The sequence below is a fragment of the Zonotrichia leucophrys genome, chromosome 20 (genome assembly GCF_028769735.1).
Source record: "Zonotrichia leucophrys gambelii isolate GWCS_2022_RI chromosome 20, RI_Zleu_2.0, whole genome shotgun sequence".
Classification (NCBI taxonomy): Eukaryota; Metazoa; Chordata; class Aves; order Passeriformes; family Passerellidae; genus Zonotrichia; species Zonotrichia leucophrys.
In genome coordinates, this window is record NC_088189.1 from 596,295 (window position 1) to 618,667 (window position 22,373).

The window sequence follows — 22,373 nt, forward strand, 5'->3', positions numbered from 1 at the left end:
GCGATGGTGGCTGTGGGGACAGGGAGCGATGGTGGCTGTGACAGGAGTGATGTGGATCTGGGGACAGGGAGCGATGCGGCTCTGGACAGGAGTGATGGCGCTCTGGGGACAGGGAGTGATGGCGGCTGTGGGACAGGGAGTGATGGTGGATCTGAGGACAGGCGAGGGCTGTGGGGAGAGGATGATGGTGCTTGGGACGGGAGTGATGTGGATCTGAGGGACAGGAGCAATGGTGGTTCTGAGGACAGGACACGATGGCGACCCTGGGGACAGGGAGCGATGGTGGCTCTGGGGACAGGGAGTGATGGCGGCCCTGGGGACAGGGAGCGATGGCGGCGCTGCAGCCGCTGCCCCCGCCGGCAGGGGGCGCCCCAGGCTCCGCCGCCCCGATGAGCGCGCGGAGCGGGAACGGTGTCGCGCGCCCGCCGCCGCCCCCGCGGCCGTTCCGCCGCCGCCGCGCGGCCGGACGTGCCCGCCCGAGCGCCGGAAGCGGCGGCGCGCGGGGCGCCGTGGGAGCGTGAGCCCAGCAAGATGGCGGAGTGAGTGCGGGGCGGCGGGGGCGGCCCGGGGCTGCGGGCCACGGCCGTGCCGTGCCGTTCCGTTCCGTTCGGCGCCGTGCCGGCCGGGATCGGTCGCGCTGCGGGGCACGGGCGGGCTGTGCTGTGCCGTGCCTGCCGGAGGTGCCCGTCCCCTCCGCAGCGGCTCGCGGTGCGGTGCCGTGCGGTGCCGGAGCGGCGGGCACGGGCCGCAGTGGGAGGCACCGGGACCGGCAGCGGAGTTGTTGCTGTTGTTGTTGCTGTCGCCGTGCCCAGCCGGGTGCGCCGGTCGTGCCCTCGGTGCCAGGCTCGGTGCACAGCGGGGCGGGCGCTGCGGTGCGTGGGGCACTCAGCGGTAGCTCCGGGAACAGGAGCGTGCCGTGTTTGTCTGATCGGACTGCTTCTGAAGCACACCGTGAGGAGCCGGTCACCGGCACGAGCTCCGGGTGATCTGGCGGTGGGTGGGTCGGTGTGTGCATGTCTGTACTGGGCTTTGTCGTGCTGCTCCCGTCCGCTATAATCACACATTGTGTTGTCCTGACAGGTCTGCAAATGCCACCCACGAGGTCATCAATGCCACCCTCCACACTCTGCTGGCCGCTACTACCAAGCTGGTGGCACCTACACCTCCCAAGCCCATCCTTCCAGTTCAGACTGGAGTCCAGGCACAGCAAGAGGAACAGTCCAGTGGCATGACGATTTTTTTTAGTCTTCTTGTTATAGGTGAATGATGAATTGAAAGTCTGTTAATCTCTGTTAACTGTACTCTGTGTCTGAGGACATAGGCCAACTCAAAATCATAGTTATTATTTCTCCTCTGGTTCTCTCTGAGAAGTGGCATTTTGCACAGGCACAGGGATTTAGAACATTTGTGGTGGTGGAAGCCACTGTTTACACCGGTGCTTTGGTTTATTGCCAAAGTGAAGTCTACTAAATCATTAGAAGTTTGCTTGTGTATTTTAAAAATACTACTTAAAAGTATATTTTACTCTTTTCCAACACTCCTGAATCTCCATTCTTTTCCCTTCACAGCTATTTGCATCATATTGGTGCATTTACTGATAGAATACCGGCTTCATTTTTTACCAGAGAGCGTGGCTGTTGTTTCCTTAGGTGAGTAACCATGACATTTTTATGTTGGATTTGTGTTAATCCAGGGACTGTCAGTAGTGTGCACTGGAGATGTTATGAATATGAACGAGGCCAAACTTTCTCTGGAGAAAGAGGTTCTTGTTTACTAAAATAGCTGCCAGGAACAGAGTACCCAGGGTAAGCCCAGGCACCCACAGAGCAAGCCAAACCAGAACAGTGCGCTAACCCCAAGTGCACTGAGTTCTCCCCACTTAACAAATATCCCGAAGGAGCCCAGATGCTGCAGAACTGCCCCATTTATAGCCCCCTTCGAGGCCAGGATTGGTCCATTTTGGATCCGCATGGTGATTGGTCCATTTCCAGGCTTCCCATTGGTCCTTGATGCCATTCATTCTGGACCAATCGTTGTGCAGGGCTTCGAACGATTGGTCAAATCTTCATCCAGTCTGTCTTTGACCTCACCTTGCCCCGCCAGACCGCTGTTCCACCAAACCCTGGACCCTTCTAGAACATTCTAATAACACCCCTCTTAATATAATGCAATTACTATTACATAATTAATACACTATAATTGAACTATACCCTAATTTAACTTAACTTTTACCTGTAACAGAGATAATGCTCTGTTGTGTGTTAGCCATCACTAGAAAGATACAGCCCACTGGATGCAGTGAAGAAAATGAGTAATTCTCAGAGTTAAATTGATGGAAGAAATAAAGAAATGAGTATACACACAGAGACCGGCCCAGGAAAATGACACCTGTAGGGACGTCACTGCCTGAGTACTTTGGCATCTTCCTCTGGTTTGCATCCTCAGGGTAGGACAAGATGTGCAACACCCCCTGGTCATGAGGCTCCAGCCTTCCCTTTGAGCTGGTACATGAGTTTATATTGGTGTTGGCAGATTTATGTCTGAGTGTGGGATTTTAATGTAGCTGGGGACTGCAACTGTCCCAAAAACTCACCTGGCCTGCCAGACCCTTAACTGTCCCAGCAGTACCATGACAAGAGCTTTTCCTATGGTTAGAGTTACAAGAGTGTCATGCTTCATGGAGATCAGGTGTGTACTTCATTTGGAATAAATTTGGAGACTTTCTGAGCCTACAGTTTTATGTCAGAGTAATTTAATTTATTTGTATGCTGCTGCTCCTGATTTATAAATGTATAATTGAGGAGCAAATCAGGTAAAATATTGATTATTTTCTCTACTGTATTATTCTGTAATATTCATTAATTTCTCAGTGTAGTCTCAGCCTGGTGGGAGCACAGCACCTGTGTGATCCCTGCAGCTGCCAGCACAGTGACCCTCTGGTCCTGCTAATGCTCTGCACAGCTGCAAGAGCACAGCTTGAGTTTCAAGTATCCAGTTTTGCCAGCAGTGCCAGAAGTGAGGTGTGTCCTGTTTTGACTTGTAAATTTAGCAGTCCTCTCAGGAAGTTATTGAAGGCTAATAAAAGTGGCAGCAGAGAAGAGAGATATGATTTTCACAAGTGTTTTTCCACTCATTATCTAAGCTGCTCAGAAGCTTCTGGTTTATGTTTCCTAGAGGGTGTGTCTCTCCTGGTGGACAGGGTGGGAGTGCATTCTCTGAGGCTGGATTTTGATTCTCATCCTTATAAGTTGCTGGGATTTTGTTGGTAAAAATAGTTTCCAGAAATGTTTTTTCTCTTTGATTTGTTACTGAGTTTTAACATGTTCTCAGGAAAAATAAAGGTTGGTTGCAATAAGAAAATGCCTATAAAATTTTCAAAAAATGAGGTATAGATTAACTGGTACAGACGAACCCTTCTAATTAGCCCCTTGACAAAAATGACCTGCCTGATTTAATAGAAACAGCTGATCTAAACCTGCGTTCATTCATTTAGTAATAAAGAAAGAGTAGTTTGTAAATGCATGTGGCATGTGAGTGGCTGTCTGCATTCTGTCCTTCAAGGAACAGCAGGCCTTTGATGTTGCTTCATTTATGTTTTCCTCTTCCTTTCCACAGAAACCATTTCATGGAACAATTATTTCTCCCCTCTGGGACCGAAGCCTTCCCAGATCTTTGTATAAAGGAGGGCTTAGGCCTCGTGGCTTTGTGTGTGTGACACATCCATCAGCAGTAATCCATGTGATTCTGTTTGTGAGACTCTTTTGTTAGCTGCAGCAGCAGAGGAGGTCTCATGAGTCACAGAAAAGCACACTTAACATGAGTTACAGGAAAGCATACTTCAGGCTCCTCAGACACTCTGTGCCTTTTGTTTGGAGTATTTGGCTTCTGTCCCAGTGTTTGACTGTGAAGTCTCCATTCTGTAAATTATAAAACACAAGTATGCAGAAGCACAGATCTGAAATCTGGCTGAAGACAAGTTCCCTAGAACTACTTGAAAACAATTAATGACAGTTCATGAGTTATCTTCTTGACTTCCAGAGGAAATCTTGTTACAGTTTTATGTTTGAAGATGTATGGGAGGAAAGAGTGCTATAACCTTTAACCACCGAGTTTGCAGCAGCCTTGATAAAATTCTATCTTCTGTATTCACATTATTTCTACATGACTTAAACAGTGTGTAATTCATTTGGAAAATGGTTCTGACAGGATCTCCACCCTGATCAGAGTTTGTTGCCTTCTTCATTGCCAGAAAGGGCTATGATTTCATTCAAACAAAATTCACTTCTGTGGAGAAGACTGATTTCATTTAAGCTGCTTTAACTGCAGATAATATTGAAGTGACATGAAGCACAGATGCCTAACTCATGACTTCTGATTCTTCAGCAAGCAAGGTGAAATTTCATTTGAGTGCAGCTAGGATGAGAAGTGGTTTTGAGTAGTTAAGCCTGTTATCTTTCTGACCCAGTGAGCATCACGCTCTCGGTAGGTCTGTTTGGAGCTGGGATATCCCAAGAGACAATCTGTTGTGCAGGGAAACTCTGCAGGTATGTAAGGTATTGGAAACTGGGTGTTTGGGGATTAAACCCAAAACCTCTCAGTGCTTTCATGGTTTAGGGATGAAACTAACTTGCGCTATGTTTTGCATTGTTTTCACTTCTAAAACTTGGAGAGCTGATAAACACTGACACATTTTGTTGCTATTTCAGAATGTTTTCTTATTCTCTCCTAGGTATCCTTATGGGAGCTTTTATAAAAATCATAGAGGCTCAAAAGCTGGCCAACTGGAAGGTATAGTTGTAACAATTAATTTTTAAATGTAGAAAAGTCCCTAAATCTTACAAAAATGGCTTTGTAATACTTGATATTTTAGAGGGCAAGTCCTGACAGAAGTTTCTCCGAGAGCTGAAGTCTCCATTGAAGGAAGGATTTTGCCTCCTACTGTTTATCCACATTATCAAAGCAATGAACTCTTCACTATTCCTGCTTTAATTTAAAATCTTGCAGCATTTAAACTATGATTTTGTTTCACAGCACCGAACAATTTATTAGATCAGTGAACTGATTGAAGTCACAGTGATTTGAATTGCCAGTTCTAAACAGAATTTATATCAGCCAGCTGAACATCTTGGTCTGAGTAGTGAATTTTAATCCTAGCTTGCAGTTTTATATTTTTTGGCAGTTATTGCCCTAAAGGAAGATCTTTTTCTCCTTAGCTGAAATACATTAAAATGCATGGATTTTCAATCTGATGTAGCTTTTGAACTACATATTATGCTTTTATTTTATATCAACTAACCACACTGGTTCTGTATACACTTGTTTAAACAATTACATAGCTCAGCAGTTGTGTTGAAATATTTCATTTTTACATATGAAGTCATTAGAAACAATGGGGGCTGCAGTAGTTAGTGCTTTTTCATTCATGATTTGTGTCAACTGGATTTGACTTAAAATTGAAAATCAATTAAATGGCCACAACATCAGCATTTTAAATTAATTTCTTACAGATTAAATAAAATAATCTGAGTAAGATAATGCATGTAAGAGAGAAGAAAGCTTCATGCTCTGATTGGAGCACTTTTTCTCTAAACACAGCAAATGCTGATCACAGCTGATGAATTACATGGGGGCTTTCTGGGAAGTGTTGTGCTTGTTTGTGTTGTCAGCCAAGGTGGAAGGCCACAGATATCACATTATTATTTTTTATTTGAGTTATTTTCATTGTAATAAAACTTAGGTTTTAACATAGGCAGTTGTAATGTTAGATCAATAATTGTGGACTTCATTACATGGTTTTAAATGGATCTAAATTTACTAAATACCGTTTGTTTATCTGATAAGATAAAAAATGAAATATTTAACTGCAGGCTATATCCCTGTACAAAGGAAATCTTGGATAATCTCCCTGCCCTGAAAACTTTGCTATGTAATTTCTGAGTGTTCATTCAGGTTCAGCACCAGGACCTTGTGCTTGCTGGTTGTGCTTGGCCAGCGCAGCTGATAGTCAGAGCCCCCATGTTTTGTTTTCCTCTGGTGCCATGCAGCACAAGCACAGTCCTTCCTTTCCGCTGCTCTCATTCCTTGTCCAGCTGTGTCTCGGGTGTCTGTGGGGTGCAGCCCAGCTCTGTGGGTTTGCTGAGGGGCAGGAGCAGGCAGAGGCAGCCAGGCACTCACAGGGCTGTGCTGCACACCCAAAGGATGAGTTTGGTTTGCTAAGCCCCCAGATCCTTTAAGATGATTATCAGTGGTACAGGCAGGAATGAGACTGTAAATAAAGAGATGAGTACCTCTGTTTTGAGAGCTGGTGTTAGAACAGAACAGAGCAGAGCAGTCCATCAGCTGTTCACCCTGGGTTTAAACAAGTTAGTCGGTGCTTGTGGAGGTGACAGCTCTGAGGGGAGCAGGAGGGAGGAAACAGGTGGGCACAGAGACTGGCCCCTCAGCTGGCGTTCATTTGCCTTCTGTGCCTGCTCTGCCAGCAGAAGAACCAGGGTGCCAGGCTGGGGGTACAGCATGAGCAGTGTTAGCCAGGGATGAGATAAGTGACAAAGACTGAGGACACAGAAAATAGCATCTTACCTCATGGTGGGTTCCATTTATATCACTGTGATGGCAAAGAGGAACCATCAGAACAGTCCCATTCAATTCAGCAGAAATGACATCTGCTGAGAAGAATCCAGCCTCAGGCCCCTCAGGTGCTGTGTCACCTGAGCCTGCTCACCTGCAGGGGCACTGGGCTGATGATGTGATTTTCTTGTCAGGTGATGAGTTTTCCAGTGAAGCTGCTTGGTCCCAGCTAACCTGTTCTGTTCAAACAGTGGCCAGGAGGTCACTGTTCCTTGGCAGTCCTTACAGATTTCCAAACTCTCAGATAAAGTGGGAATACTCTTTGTGGAAACAGGAAGATTTTTCCTTTACCATAAATAACCTGTTTCTATGCAGCTTTTTTGGAGACAGTAATTTAAAATAAGTAACTCCTAGTTTTCTGTCGCTGGGTTGAAAAAGAACAATAGAAGCAGCAGCCCTGGAATAGTGTACTGTTCTTCAGTCTTGTACTTCATGATAAGAAGGGAGAAAGATTTTTCATTTTCCATCACTATTTTAATAGCTTTTCTTTTGGAAGGTTTGATATTATTTCAATAATAATGATAGTCCTGAAATTATAATGATTTTTTTTTTTCAGGAAGAAGAAATGTTTCGTCCAAATATGTTTTTTCTGCTTTTGCTTCCACCTATTATATTTGAATCTGGATATTCACTGCACAAGGTCAGTCCCTGCCAAACTCATTTTGGATGTTGAGGTTTTGTTTGGAACAGATTCTGCTTTTAGTTATCTCCATGAAGCTTAGGATAATTGCATTAAATTCCATTATATTAATCATTAGGGAATTGAGAGTGCAAAATTTAAACCCCTTCAGCCCAGAGTGCAGGGAGTGTAGCCTGTTGCTGATAACTGAGTGCTGGCAAGGTGTGGGGCACAGCACAGACGAGGTTTTCCTTGGCTGGAGAGGTTCTTATGTACCAGGGCTGCTGTGAAGGAGCAGAAGGGGAAAGGTGGGGTCACTCCACAGCTGAAGAAGAGGGAAATGTGTGTGAGGTTGTGAGCCTTGCCTGGGGGCCCGTGTTTCCATGGGCATTTCTCACAGCTGCCCTCCTGGCCCAGGGGCTTTGGTGCTCCCTTGGGCAGCCTTGTGCTCCAGCTGTGCTGCAGGAGAGCAGGGAACAGTGGCCATGGTGATACCACGAGCTGCTGCCAACACTGGAGACCTCCTCATACAAAATCACAAGCAATGGACTAGCAGCTGGGAAGTGTACAAGCCTTTTTCACATGCCCTGTCTCCAGCAGAGGGATTAACTTACCCTTTTGCCAGGTGGGAAATATGTCTGAGTGCTGGTGAATATCCAGCTGTTTGCCTGAGGATTGGGCTCTTGCTGTGGTGCCAGACAGGGAATCAGTGCTGGGAGTCAGAGGAATTGCTGTTGTCCTCAGGAGAGCAGCACTCTCTCCAGGCAGATGGTGTGGATGTGTGTCCCGGGGTACCTGGAACCAAACTGAGCCTTTGTAATGGGAAACCCAGTTGTGAGTTAGAATGTAATTAAATGGAAACCCAAACATGAGTTTTCCCTCAGGCAATTTGTACTAACTTACTTATTTTCTTACTGTGTTCCAGGGTAATTTTTTTCAGAACATTGGTTCCATCATTCTGTTCTCAGTATTTGGCACTGCAATATCAGCTTTCATTGTTGGTGGAGGAATCTATTTCCTGGGCCGGGTAAGACTTACTGTTGAAAGCACTCCATTTTATCTGGCTTGTTGTTTGCAAGTCCCTTTTTCAAGAGCAGACAAATGGAGTGCGAGTGAATTGCTGGGTCACGAAGTGCAGTTCTCACCAAGGCAGTGTTACACACCCCTTCCATGGATATTGCTGGAGAGGCTGTGCAATCTCCCTCCCTGAACTGCTCCAGAGCTCTCTGCACGCAGTCCTGGGTCCCGTGTTCCAGGGGCCCTGTGAGCTGGAGGGGGGGTAGGGGACCTCAGGGGTCCCTTCCAGCCTGAGCCACTCTGACACAGCCTGTCTGGGAACAGCAATTGAGACTTGAGCTTTGCTTTTTTCTGACTTCCACAATCTAACTGTTGGAAGGCTGTTCTAAAACCTGTGTTCTCTAGAGCCATCATGTACTCTACAATATTAATTTTGGTGTTTCCCATTGGTTACATATAGACACAGATATTTGTCTTTTCTCTCAGACTTCATTCTGGAAGGCCAAGCATTGTATACTTTCCTGTTTGCCACTCAGATTTCTCCTCCTCTGAATGTCATGGTTACCCTTCTCACCTGACTCTGCTCTAGTTCCCTGATCTTGGGTGACCAGAACTGTAGCAGTAGATTACAGTGGGAGGGCAGTGTTAAACTGGACAACATCACTACTGTGAATTTTTCTTCACAATGAATTCGGGATTTGATGAATAGTTTGATTTTTAAGAACAGAAGAATACCATAGTTAATTGTGATTATGTTCTACCTATTCTTTCAGGCTGATGTAATTTATAAACTCAACATGACAGACAGGTAAGCTCTTGGGGAAATGGTGTAGTATATGAAATAAAGCTTTCTTCAGGATAGCTGTAGGTGGGAAATGGACTACAGTTGGCCACCTCTTTTGGTCAGTGTATAGACTGCTGAGATTCAACATTGTATATGAAACTAAGAAATAGATGGAACACTTCTATACCATATTTATTACCCTTATTTCCAAATAGTATTGTATTATATTCCATCCTTTTGCATTCCAGTCTATTCTGTTCTGTGCTCAGTGATTTCTTGAGAGAGATACTGGGTATTTTAACCAAACTTTAAGATTTGTAAACCTTGATTAGCTGGTATTATTAATACATGTGATAAGGGTATAACTTCCTTGTCCACATCCTCTCTTAAAAGACAGGGTAAGTTTTTCAGAATCAATACTGTAAATTTTTCAAGAACTTGGCAAGTGGCCAAGTTCTTATGACTGGAAAGAAAGTACTTTCTTATCACTGTGTAGAAACTGTAACACAAATGAGCTTTGTTACTGTTGTTCATGTAAGTTACTAGGTAGGTGTTTTTTCTTTTACTTAGTGTCCTCTTTTGTGTTCTCCCAGTTTTGCATTCGGCTCTTTGATATCTGCAGTTGACCCCGTGGCTACTATTGCCATTTTCAATGCCCTTAATGTGGATCCTGTGCTTAACATGTTGGTTTTTGGAGAAAGTATTCTCAACGATGCAGTCTCAATTGTCCTGACCAAGTAAGTGCATTGGAGCCACACGTGTTTATGGAAACAGTCACTACACTGTTTTCTGTGTGTTTTTGGTCTACAGTTATTCTTCCACCTTCCTTTGGAGCACGTTGTGTATTTCAGGTGTGAGGCTGAATCCTGCATGGTGCTTCTGTGTCAAAAGCAATCCATAACATGAACTGCACGGGCAGGGGACAGTAAATGGTTGCCTCATTTCCCTACCTCAGAGCCTGATCTCATTGACCCTAGATAATGGATTCCTTCTAATTCCTTTCATGATCAGCTCTCTTTCCATGGAGGGTCCTGGCAGCAGGAGCCCCAGATGTGACCTGTCGGGCACAGCAATATTCACCTTCCCTGCTGCTCTGTCTCTGTGCCACTGGCGTGTGCCCAGAGTGCCCCTGTGCCTGGGGAGCAGTACAGGCCATGCACTGGGGTCGTGTTCATGTTGGGGCTACAGACAAGAGGAACCTCCAGTGTCCTTATCTGTTGCCTATGAGAATTCTTTGGGGCTGGAAGAGTAAAGAATGGATAGGTGTGTCTTCATCTTATTGCTGAAGCCAGCAGATGTGACTGTGATTGTATAGAAGGAACGGCTGTGCCAAGCAGGTAGTGAAGTCAGAGTAATTTTCTAATGGATTAATTGCTTTTATTACAGTTGTGGTGCTTTCAGTACTGAAGGCTAAAAGCAGCCAAAAGAAACACTAGCTAGAATCTGTGTGCTCTTTGCACAGAATTGTCATTAAATATATTCCTGAAATTCAAAGAGGTTTCTTCCCTTTCCTGTTAAGAGCTGCTTTGTTTTCCTTCAGTGACCTTCTTGTCTCTCATCCACACCTAAATATTTGATGAGAGTTCTTCCTGTTCATTTGTTCTTCTCAGAGGATCACATGAGTTTTTAGCACTGTAAAATGTGTTTTCTTTTCCTTCTCAAAGTTTGAACATTGTTTTCAAATGCTGGGCATCACCATAGCCTATTTACGCCATTCTGGGATTCTTCAGAGGAGCAATGCTGGGTTTTTAGCAGAATTAGGTTTCCCTTTGGGGATTACACTGAGGCTTGATTTAACGTCTTTTGACATTCCTCTTGTTATATATATCACAGTAAAAGCCTTTTAAGAGTGGTAGCAATAAAGAAATTGGAGTCTTTTTTGTTGTTAGGCTCAAAAGATGTTTGATATTTTTGGATCCAGGCTTAGAATGTATAACCATTTCTTTTCATTTCTCTTTTAATTGTATCTAGCACAGCAGAAGGTTTGACAAGGGAAAATATGTCAGATGTAAGTGGATGGCAAACCTTTCTACAGGCACTGGGATACTTTCTCAAGATGTTCTTTGGCTCTGCAGCACTTGGCACACTTACTGGTCTTATTTCTGCATTAATATCCTTTTTTAATTTTGGTGATATATATGTATACATTGGTGAACTGCAACACCCTAGTAGTATTTTTCTCCCCATCTTCTCCAGCATTTCTTAGAAGATATTTCTTATTAGACATTATTTCGGTTTTATGTTAGTGTGCCTGGGAGTGTATTAAAAGTGGCATCAAATTTTTATGAACATAATTAAGGTCTGAAATGTTATATAATAGCTTATGTGCATTGGAGTGTTATAAGATATGGTAATTGTTTTGTAAATTCAAAATATATTAATTCCATTTCAATACCAATCCATTTTAACAAGCATATGGCTTCTTCTTTACATACATAAAACAGTTAATTAAAAAGAAAAAAAAGCTGCTTTTCCCGGGGGCCTTTGAGTCAGCCCAGCTCGTTTGTCCCTATGGATCATGTGCAGGCAGCTGAATGCAGACACTGTTCTGTTTGGATTTACCCTGGGTTATATTTTGCCTCTTCCACTTCCATGAATTGGTTGCTAAACAACCCAGGAGCTGCTGTGTGAGATCAGGAAGGCTGTTTGCTGTGGCCCAGACACCTTTGTTCCTTCTTGGGCTGGTTTAATGCTGGCTCTGACTTCACTGTGTGAGCTCTGGGCTGTGCAGCTGTACTTGGATCAGCTGGGACACACTGCCAAACACTTGCTTTGTAAACAGCAGGAAGAGAATATTTGATTAAATACAGACTAATTTCCCCTTTTGGTTCATCAGCCTAATTCAAAAACTTTGAAATTATTCCATACATCACAACAAAAGAAGGAGACAGATGTTCAGCACTTCATTGACTCATATCTAAATTATAGTAAGTCAAAGAGAAAAGCAGCTTGTTTGCCCTTTAGAGTTACTTGTGCCTCAAAAGTATTTGACTTACCTGTTATCAGTATTGTAGAGGCACATCAATAAGAGATCTTCTTCTGTGTCTGTCTCTGTCTTCTGACAGACTTCTACCAGCAGTAGCTTCTATAGGACACATTCCTCTCATAAGAAATTACTAATCTTTCCATACTTGAGTTGAAGGCCAATATGTAGATTTTATTGGTTATTCAGTAGAGAAGTACATTAAGCATAATCATTGCTTTGTAATGGAATGAACACATCAAAATATTTCTTTGATTTATTTTTTAATTTACTTTTTCCATAACATTTCTGTGTGTACGTACTAAAGCACATTGATTTAAGGAAGACACCTTCCCTGGAATTTGGGATGATGATTATCTTTGCTTACCTTCCTTATGGACTTGCAGAGGGGATCTCACTCTCAGGTGAGCAGCAGAATGAGTTCTGACCACACTGTTTGGTATGTTACAATATTTGTGTTGCTGCAGGAGCAGGTTTTGCCTTGTGAGAAGATGACTCTGGAGGGTCTCAGCAGTAAATCCTCGCAGAGTCCTGTGCTGACTGCCCTGTTCCTGCCCACAGGTATCATGGCAATCCTGTTCTCTGGCATCGTGATGTCTCACTACACTCACCACAACCTGTCCCCAGTGACACAGATCCTGATGCAGCAGACACTCAGAACTGTGGCTTTCATGTGTGGTAGGTGCTGCCTGCTATTAAATCTAGTATTAATCCTTTAAAATGTCACTTGCATGGAGCTGTGGTTCTGTTGGGAGCAGCAGAGGTGTGAATTTGCATCCAGGCATTTGTGTGTCCGTGGTCCTTGTCTTTAAGAGAAGAGTTCCTGAGAGTGGAGGCTGGAAGGCACTCAAAAGTCACCTTTCCTGCCACACTGGATAAAACATGCAGTAAATCTCTCTGCCATCCTGCAGGCTCCTGCTAAGATTTGCCATAAGATTGATGGCCAAATAGAGATCACTGACTCCTGTGGTCCTGTAGTCTGTTTTTAGTTCTAGGAGGTGGGAGTTGAGTGTTATTTTTTAATGTTTTTTAATATAAAAAGCTACTTGCAAAAACAGTAACTTTACATATGGAGGTTTTTGGAAGTAGTGGTACAAGCAACTCAGTCCTAGAGCCTTTCCAGTTCCTTTTGCAAATCAAACCTTTGAAGAAATGACATGTTCCTGCATTACAAACATGTCCCTGATTTCTGGGGGCTGCCATGAATGAATTCTGTATTGTTTGCAGAAGGATGCAGTGTGATCAGGGAGTGGCTTTGCTGCAGAGGGAACTTAACCACTCCTTAGTGAGCACCAGCAGCTCTCCAGGGTTTGGTCAGGAAATCCTGTTTTATGTACTGTATGTAGTAATTAATAGCAGGAGTAGAAAAGATTTTCTAGAATTGTTTATTTAAATGTGATTTCTCTTTTTCAGAAACGTGTGTTTTTGCATTTCTTGGCCTGTCAATTTTTAGTTTTCCTCACAAGTTTGAAATGTCCTTTGTCATCTGGTGCATAGTAGGTATTTACTTCCTTCCATATCTTTTTAGATGCATTTTTGGTATTGGAGAGGGGGAAACACCTTACAGTTAAAAGATTTTAGAATAATTGTTATGATTTATGGGTTTTTATAAAAAATTCTCTGACTCCTTTCCTAATTCTTTTGTTTTTAAACCCATTTCAGCGTGCCTTAGTGCAGTGACTCTGTGGATCACCTGTTGCCATTATAATGGTTTAATATCAGCATGAGAAGTGTGTTCCTTTTGCAGTGAGGGCAGTGTGGGTCCCTTTCCAGTGTACAGCAGTGCACACTGGCCCATTCAGTGCATGGTTCAAGGGAAGGATTGTTATCTGCAGCTTCCCCAGACAGGGATATCAGCACAGGGAGCTGCTCTGCCTGCACTGCACACAGCTTCCCTAGCTAATATATATCTAAGGTGTGACCCTTCTGGGTGCCATTGCTCTCTCAGGCATGATGCAATTGTGTAATTTTGGGGTGATTCATAAAGGAAAACAGCACAGCCCTTCAAGGATCCTGCTGACTAATTCTAGGATATTTACCTTATCAAGGTCTGTTTGTAGTGGAGCTTAAAAACAATGCTCTGAGAAAACCTTGCCTTTTTCTGAGTTAAAGTTTTCTCTGTGTTTGTTAATTGTTTGCTGTTAAATCAATAGTCCCCTTTTTTTCTTTTCTGCTCTCAAAAGTGTTGCTTCAGTGTGGGGTATGCTTTATAGCCTTACCCAGGGACGTGTTGAGAAACAGGCTGACGTGTATTTGTTTGGCTCCTGGCCTTTCTGAGCAACAGGGAGACAATAGAAATACCTTATTGCCTCTTGGCTGCTGCACCAAGGGACTTATTAAAGGAGCTGAACTGAGGAGCACTTTTACCCAAAGTACTCCCTGGAATGTCTCCTGGGTTCCATTTATTTATTATAAGTAAAGCAACTTGGTCGCCATCAATGACAGGTCTGATTTAGTTTCAGTTAAGCAGACAAAATGTTTCAGGAGCAAAATTCCACAATGCCCTGTGCTCTCTCTGTTCATGGAGCAGCACACCTGCCTATGAGCAGAAAGAACATATTCACCTTGCCCTGTAAAGCCAGCTGCAACTGGGGCTCGTGGATGTAACACATCAAATGGTCTTTGCTTTTATTTCTGTTTTTCAGGTGCTGGTTCTCTTTGGTAGAGCAGTGAATATTTTTCCACTTTCCTACCTACTCAACTTTTTCCGTGATCATAAAATCACTCCCAAAATGATGTTTATCATGTGGTTTAGTGGTAAGTTAAAGCTCAGAATACTGAGAGCCAGAAAAAATGTTTTATCTCTTTCATTGTGTGGCCCACTTGAGGAGGAACCGGTTTCTCATTGGTTGAGCAAAACTCAGCTGAACATTTCACTGTTCTGATACCCAAGTGCAAGGAAATGTTCTCTTTCCCCTTTGTGCTGGAGGACTTTGCTCTGGTGAGGCCCACAAGAGCTTTTCTGCGTGGAGGTGCTTGTCTCTCTAGGCCCAGCAGCTTCACAGTTTGACCAAGAGTGTCTGAAATGCTCAGACTCGTTTAGGGTGGCAGCCCAGTGGTAGCAAATGGGCACGGACAGGATTGTGGAGGCCCTTGGGAGGGTGGAGGATTGTGAAGGCCCTGTGGAGGGTGGACGGCTGTGAAGGCCCTTGGGAGGGTGGACAGTTGTGAAGGCCCTTGGGAGGGTGGAGGATTGTGAAGGCCCTGTGGAGGTTGGAGGATTGTGAGGCCTGGGGGGTGACAGCTGTGAAGGCCCCTTGTGGCGGGCGTTGTGAGCCCTGTGGAGTTAGTGATTTGAAGGCCCTGTGGAGCTGGACGGCTGGAGGCCCTTGGAGAGCGGCAGTTGTGAAGGCCCTTGGGAGGGTGGAGGATTGTGAAGGCCCTTGGGAGGGTGGAGGATTGTGAAGGCCCTTGGGAGGGTGGACAGTTGTGAAGGCCCTTGGGAGGGTGGAGGATTGTGAAGGCCCTGTGGAGGGTGGACAGTTGTGAAGGCCCTGTGGAGGGTGGAGGATTGTGAAGGCCCTGTGGAGGGTGGACAGCTGTGAAGGCCCTGTGGAGGTTGGACAGTTGTGAAGGCCCTGTGGAGGGTGGACAGTTGTGAAGGCCCTGTGGAGGGTGGACAGTTGTGAAGGCCCTGTGGAGGGTGGAGGATTGTGAAGGCCCTGTGGAGGGTGGAGAATCGCTGCTGGGCTCTCCGGGTGCTCAGGAGCTGCTGCTGTTGGTGACTCTCCCTTGCCGCCCTGCTCTCTCCCCTGAGGATTACGTGGTGCCATTCCCTATGCCCTCAGCCTGCACCTGGGCCTGGAGCCCATCGAGAAGCGGCAGCTCATCGGCACCACGACCATCATCATCGTGCTCTTCACCATCCTGCTGCTGGGAGGGGGAACCATGCCCCTCATCAGGCTCGTGGACATCGAGGACTCCAAGCCCCGCAAGAGGAGCAAGAAGGATGTCAATCTCAGCAAGACAGAGAAGATGGTTTGTTTGGGCTTTCATTCACAGCGTCACTGGGGTTTGGGTGGGGAGTTTTTTCCAGTTCAGACATTTTTCAGGACTAGTACATGATTTTTTCCTAAAAAGTAAGATGAAGGCAGTAGAAAAAGCCAAGGTAGTAGGACAAAGCCAAGCAATATAATTTTAATATATCCCAAAGACAGAGTTTGGTTAGTGTTTATACAAAATATGTGTTTGGACAAGGGGAGGACAAATAATCTCTTAATTCAATCCAATTACAGGTTGAGCTATATAAATTAAAGTAATCCCTGGAAAAGCATAAAGCCGATGATAGAGGATTGAGTCATACACAGAGAGAAAGTAGTTGGTACAGTGTGAGATGGAAATTAATCATAAAAGGCAGATGGAAATTATTTTGAAAAATGCAAAGGTCATGAGAAGGTCATAACAATAGCCCCCCTCTGACTGGACTTTATTTTAAAGCAATTTCTGGCAAAGCAAGAGATCTGACAAAGCCAAAAGCCACTCTGGAACCTCTTGTGCAAAAGAAGAGACTAAAAAGTATCACAGAACATTTTTTGCCTGTTTTTCTCAAAGCTGTTGAAAAGTATATGCAGGGTATTGTTCTAGAGGATCTTCAGAACATTTTCTCTTTGTATGAGGTTGGTTGTAGTCCTCAGAATGCCCTTGCACTGTCCACACAAGGAAGTGCAGGCAGAGTGCAGGGACAGGGCGTGTTTGACAGGGCTCGTTTTCAGTGGGACAATGACAGCAGTGGAGCTTGCTGGATTAAAGCATTGTCCAGCTCACAAGAGAAAACCTGCACAGTCGAAACCTGTTCTCAGCAATAGTAACAATACAAAACATGGAACATTTGAGGTCTTTTCCCTTTCAGCATGGAAAGGGAACTAAGTGGCTCTGGGATTCAATGGCTGAACAGACTCACAGGCCTAAGCCCTGCGAGGCTGGGATGGGGATCAGTTCCATATTGTTCCAGCATGACAACTGGTTGTGACAAGGGACACCACAGAGCAGGGGCTGGAGCAGGGTGGTGGGATGACTGCCACTTCTCTCGGTTATTCCATCTTTGTGATTTTTCTAGGGAAACACCATAGAATCTGAGCATTTGTCAGAGCTCACAGAGGAGGAATATGAAGCCCAGTACATAAAACGTCAGAACCTCAAAGGGTTTATGCGGCTTGATGTGGAGTATTTGAATCCTTTCTTCACCAGAAGACTCACACAAGAAGTAAGTCTTCCTTATCTTCTTGAAGAAGAGAAACTGGTCGAGTTGGTGGTTGTCCTCAGTACCACACAGGGCTCATCGTGCAGCCACACGACGTGTGTGGGGACAGTGGGACATCTGTGTATTGCTCATGCATAGAGAGAGCAGCTGTAATGAGCAGCTGCTCTGTAAGTTGGATTAAATGAGCATCTCAGAGCTCCCCCAGTTAAACTTGGTGTAGGGATTTGCTGAACTCGCCGTTAATCGTGCAGGGAGCCATGAAGGGCATCAGGAGTCACTGGCTGCTAGAAAAAGCTGCTGCCACTCGGGCAGAGTTTTTAAAGAGCTGTCACACACAATTCCTGCCTCTTGCTGTCAGTGGTCCTGTGACTTTGGAGCTGTGCTGTGGCTGCAGAGTGCAGTTTGTGTCTTGGAAATGGGCACCAGCATTGCTCCCTGTGCTTTCCAGACTGCTCACTTCCCAGAGACAGGGCTCTGGGGCTGTACATGCAAAACAACACCTGACAGTAATTTAACACTGAGTGGCCCCAAGGTGTAAATACTGTGCCTTTTTCACTCCCAGAAATCTGAGGCTCCTTAGTCACTGAATTCACTGTTTTTCCAATTTCCCGTGGAAGCATTTTGGCTGTGGAGTTAATAATTTTGTGTTAGTGCACATTCCATCTTCCTAGCCTGCTCAAAAGTACTGTTTTTCCTCTTGTTTTGTACTTTTCAAAAGTACCATTTCAGCACTTTCCTACAAAAACTTAAAGTCATTTATTGCAAAACCAGAAAGGAATCAAAAACCAAAGTAAGCATCTGATTCGTAGTTGGTAGCCAAAAGCACAGGCTGCCATCCAGATTGCAACCAAAGGCTGGAAAAATAAGCATGTGAATCACCAGGGCAGGCCACAAGCTTCCCAGTGTCCCTGGGAGCTCGAGGAGCAGAGTCAAAGCCAGGCCCTCCAGACAGCATTAGGATTGTTGAAACACAGAGCAGGACTGTGTGGAGAACACAGGTGAAAACAGCCCTCACCAAGCTGCCGTCTGTAGCAGTAATCGTGTTTTCTGTTGGGAAGCAGGGGGGCAGTGGTGCTCAGAGGCAGGAGCAGTGATGTCCCAGGCTGTGCCCAGCCCTGCAGTGCCCCACGGGTGACACGCTGTGCTTTGCTTTGCCCCAGGACCTGCACGACGGGCGCATCCAGATGAAGACCCTGACCAACAAGTGGTACGAGGAGGTGCGCCAGGGCCCCTCGGGCTCCGAGGACGACGAGCAGGAGCTGCTGCAGCAGAGCGGGGCCGGGGCGCGCTGAGCCCCCCGTGCCTCCGGGGGCTCGGGGTGCTGAGCCAGGGCTGGGCTCCTGCCCTGCAGCCCCTGCCCCTCGTTCAGGTGACACCCACAGCTCTGCTGCCGCTGGTCAGGAAGGGAAACCCACAAGGGTCAGACGCTGGGTGGGCTCAGGGAAGAACCTTGTGCTCAGACTTCACTGCGCAGCAAATTCCAGGCAGCCTGATGAAGGGCAAACCATCTGCCATGGAATGATGCCATTGTTAATGGGGATGGGCTTGTTGCCATCCCAAAACCTGCTGGGACCACACGCTGCAGGACAGGGCCGTGCGTGGCTCTGCAAAACAACAAATTGCACTTTACCTTTTTTATATATATATATAAATATATTCATTCACAGCATGAAGAGTCTTGACAGCTTATACTGTGAATTTGTTTCAGCACTAGTAAGGGAATCTGACTGGAGGAAATGTATAATTTATGGAGTTTGCACATTTTGAACCCAGAAAAGATGCATACCTTGACAAGAGCAGATGTTGCACATACAGGGAATCACCTCTGGAAATGTAGTTTTGTCACTTAAGAAATCCTTGACTTCTGTTTTATGGGATATTTTGTTTTTTATGGTGAGGGATCTGATCCACAGTACTGATTATAGCATGGTTTTGGGAAAATGGGGGTCTGTGACAGCACAGAACTGCATTTGAAATTGTAGCTTCTTTTCTTTGGCTAAAGCCAGTTGCAGTTGGGTTTCTATAATTGGCAGTTGCTCCTTGCTGGCACTTTGGCTTCAAATCTTAGAAAAGAGCAGCTTCTGTTTTGCCTAATTTATGAAATGTCCCTAACACTCCAGAATTCACCAGTGGAATTTTTAAGCTTCAGTGGAAGCAAAGGCAGGACATACGTGAGGAAAAGGAGCCTTCAAAATCTAATCCAGGTACAGAAAGATTAATATTGCACGTGGCTGAAGCAGCCTCTGCTGGGAAGTGCCAAACAGCTTCCATTAAGCTGTCCCATTTTCCTCTTCTGCTTACACTGTTTCAGAATCTGTGTTATCACTGCATTTGTTCTCCATGGCCCAGTGTTTGCTCGGCATTGCCAACACCTGAACGTGTTTGTTACACATTTGCCATGGTGACACATGCAGCAGTTTGCTCCCACTGCCAAATTCCTCCTTGGTCATTTGCATATCCACTGTCAGGATGTGAATTACAGTTCAGCACCCAAATCTGACATGCAAATGTGCATGTTTGTTTCTGAAGATGTGAGACTTAGTTTTGGTCTGGTTTTGCTACTGAGTTTTTTAATCCACTGCTTACCTACTGAGAGAATAAAAGTTCAAGAATGTATTCAGAATCCTGAACCTGTTGTCTGAGCAGTTTTTCAAAATGCCACATCTTTTCCCCTGCTGCCCTTTCCCTGCCTGCAGAACCCAAAGCTGGGACATGCACAGCTGGAGCTGAGCAGGCTGTGAAAGCCATGGGTGCTTGTTTCATCCATGGGGGATCTGTGTGAACATCGGCCTTTCTGTCATCCTTCTAGACCCCAGCAGGCTGAATCAAACTTGTTACCCATCACTCCTTCTGCCTTTCTCACCTTTACGCCCAGGAGCTGCTGGCAGGTCCCCGAGAGCTCCTCAGGTGTTCGGTGGTGGAGCTGCTGTTACCCCGGGGTGGCACAATGCCCCAGTCCCGCTGCCGTGCCCGAGGGCCGCGGTTCCCGGCGGTTCCCGGCCGTTCCCGGTGCCTCCGGGCCGTTCCCGGTGCCTCGGCTCGGTCGCGCCGCACCTGCGGCCCGGTGCGCTGTTCGCTGCCGCCCTCTGGCGGCGGCCGGCGGGACTGAGGGAGCGGAGGGAATCGCTCTGAAGCGGCTCCGGTGGAGACGCTGGGGATGGTTGGGTTTTTTTCCTTTCCCAGGACAGACGGTGTCCCCACTACCCTGGAGCTGTAGCTGTGCCCTCAGACTCCCGAGTGAGCCAGCACAGAGGGAAATGCAGCGCCCATGGTGCAGCCCCTGGCACCAAGCCCACCCCAAGGCAGCCTGGCTCTGTGCCTGCTCCAGGGCCAGGCTCTCACTGAGCAGCACTGCAGCCCCCAACTCCCCTCCTCCCACTGCAACGTGACCAAACCCAAAGAAATTGGTTCTTGCAACCAGGAACCCCCTTCCAAACCCTGCTGGGCCTCAGCTCCGAGGGCAAAGCCACCACCCTCTTCCCAGGCTCAGCCCACCAGCAGCACCAGGGGAGCTTAAAAGAGAGAGGGGTTGTCTCTGATCCTCAGGTAATTGGTGGCAGCTGTCAGCACCATTCCCAGCGGGAGACACGGCTACATTGGCCCCAGCTGTGCTGTGCCCCACGGGACGGATCCAGCCTGGCAGAGAGGAGTCCCTGGGCACTGCCAGACCCTGGACTGGCTGTTTGGCCTGGCCACAGCACATGGAGTTCATTGGACTGGTTGGGGTTTGCTGGGTGGCTGCAAACCCTGGCCCTTGGCAGCAGGAGTGTCTGGGAATGGAGAATAAACACCCCCAGCATTGGGGCTCTCAGTGCTGGGCGTGTCACACCAACCTGTGGGATGAAAACACTGATCTGGAGCTTTTCTGGAGTAATAAAGGACCAGAGGAATTGGCAGGTCATTATCTTTCTCCCTGTCTTCTTTAGATGATCTCTGGAGCAGCAGATTTTTAGGCAGCAGGGCCAAAGCCGTCAGTCAGGGGCTGGCAGGCAGAGCAGGGACCCAGCGCTCTGTCCCCAAGGCTGGCACAGCCCAGCGCCCAGCCTGGCTGGTCAGTCCTTGTCCCTGTCCATCCCGGGGTGGCCATGCCCTGAGAGCCCCCAGGAGATGGCAGCAGCCCTTCGTGTTTGTGTCCTCCAAGGGGAAAGCAGCCCCGGTCCCTTTCTGGAGGCTGCTCTTGATGGGCAGCAGCAGGAAGGCCCGGGATGGCCCGGGATGGCCCGGGGGACACACAGGGGTGTGGCAGGGTCCCAGTGCTGCGTGGCTGTGGCACTGGCACGAGGGCAGAGGAGGTTTGCTGGTGCCCTGTGCCCGTGCCCAGCTCTTGGGCTGTGCCCCTCTCTGCGTGGCTGCCCCGTGGCACCCAGCCTGGCCCTGCTCTGGCCCCGGGCACGCTCTGTCCCATCCCCATCCTCATTCCCGTTATCCTGAGGCACAGCTGCCAGCACGGAGCTGGACTGAGTCAGACACTGGTTTTGCATGAGTGAATTTACTTTGGAAATGACAGGTGGAACATGGTGAATGGTTAGTGGAGACACTGCGTGATCCCCTCGTGTTCCGGAGGGCTGGGGACAGGGCACAGGGAGCTTTCCAGGTGGGGTTATCCTGTGCATGGCTTTGCACCAGCCTCTGGCACAGCTTCTTGTTCCTTTTTGTCCCAGGCTCTGCCCATGGTGTGCTGCCCTCACTGATCTCCAAAGGCCAGCTCCAATCCTTCGGGGTGCTGCTGCCCTGTGCAGATGGCATGAGCTGCCCCATTGTCCCAGCACCAGGGACACCCTGCAGCCACTGTCCCTTCTCCAGGGAGGTGCTCACCCACAGATTTGCTGTTCCCAGCCTGCTGATCATTCCCTGGGACTGCCACTACTCACTCCAGGATTACTGCAACCCCAAATCCTTGCTCTATAGGCAAGCTCCCATTTCTGCCTGTGGGACAGTGGTGGCTTCCACTCCAGTGGAGGGAGCAGGGTAGCAGAGCTGGCACAGAGAGCAGTCCCAGGGACCTGTAGGGAGCTGCTTCCTTACCCCAGCCGAGGTAGCTGTGTGGACAATCTCACTGCCCAGCAGGACAGGAGGTGGCTGTGGGGGCTGTAGGAGCTGGCACTGGAGGTAGATTCCCCTGGGCTCTCCTGCAGGGCTGGGC

The 22,373-nt window shown here is 47.0% G+C and overlaps 1 protein-coding gene across 1 annotated transcript; it reads left to right on the plus strand.

The window, feature by feature from the left end:
• Positions 1-429: 429 nt before the first annotated feature.
• On the plus strand, positions 430-19,860 carry SLC9A8 (solute carrier family 9 member A8). Its single transcript, XM_064729979.1, has 16 exons — positions 430-539; positions 1,081-1,259; positions 1,569-1,649; positions 4,730-4,788; positions 7,184-7,267; positions 8,172-8,273; positions 9,037-9,071; positions 9,641-9,784; positions 11,019-11,157; positions 12,329-12,434; positions 12,592-12,708; positions 13,444-13,526; positions 14,676-14,787; positions 15,788-16,008; positions 17,087-17,233; positions 18,391-19,860. Exons 1-16 carry the CDS (start codon positions 532-534, stop codon positions 18,520-18,522), a joined length of 1,749 nt encoding a protein of 582 aa, XP_064586049.1. The 5' UTR covers positions 430-531; the 3' UTR covers positions 18,523-19,860.
• The last annotated feature ends 2,513 nt before the right edge of the window (positions 19,861-22,373 follow it).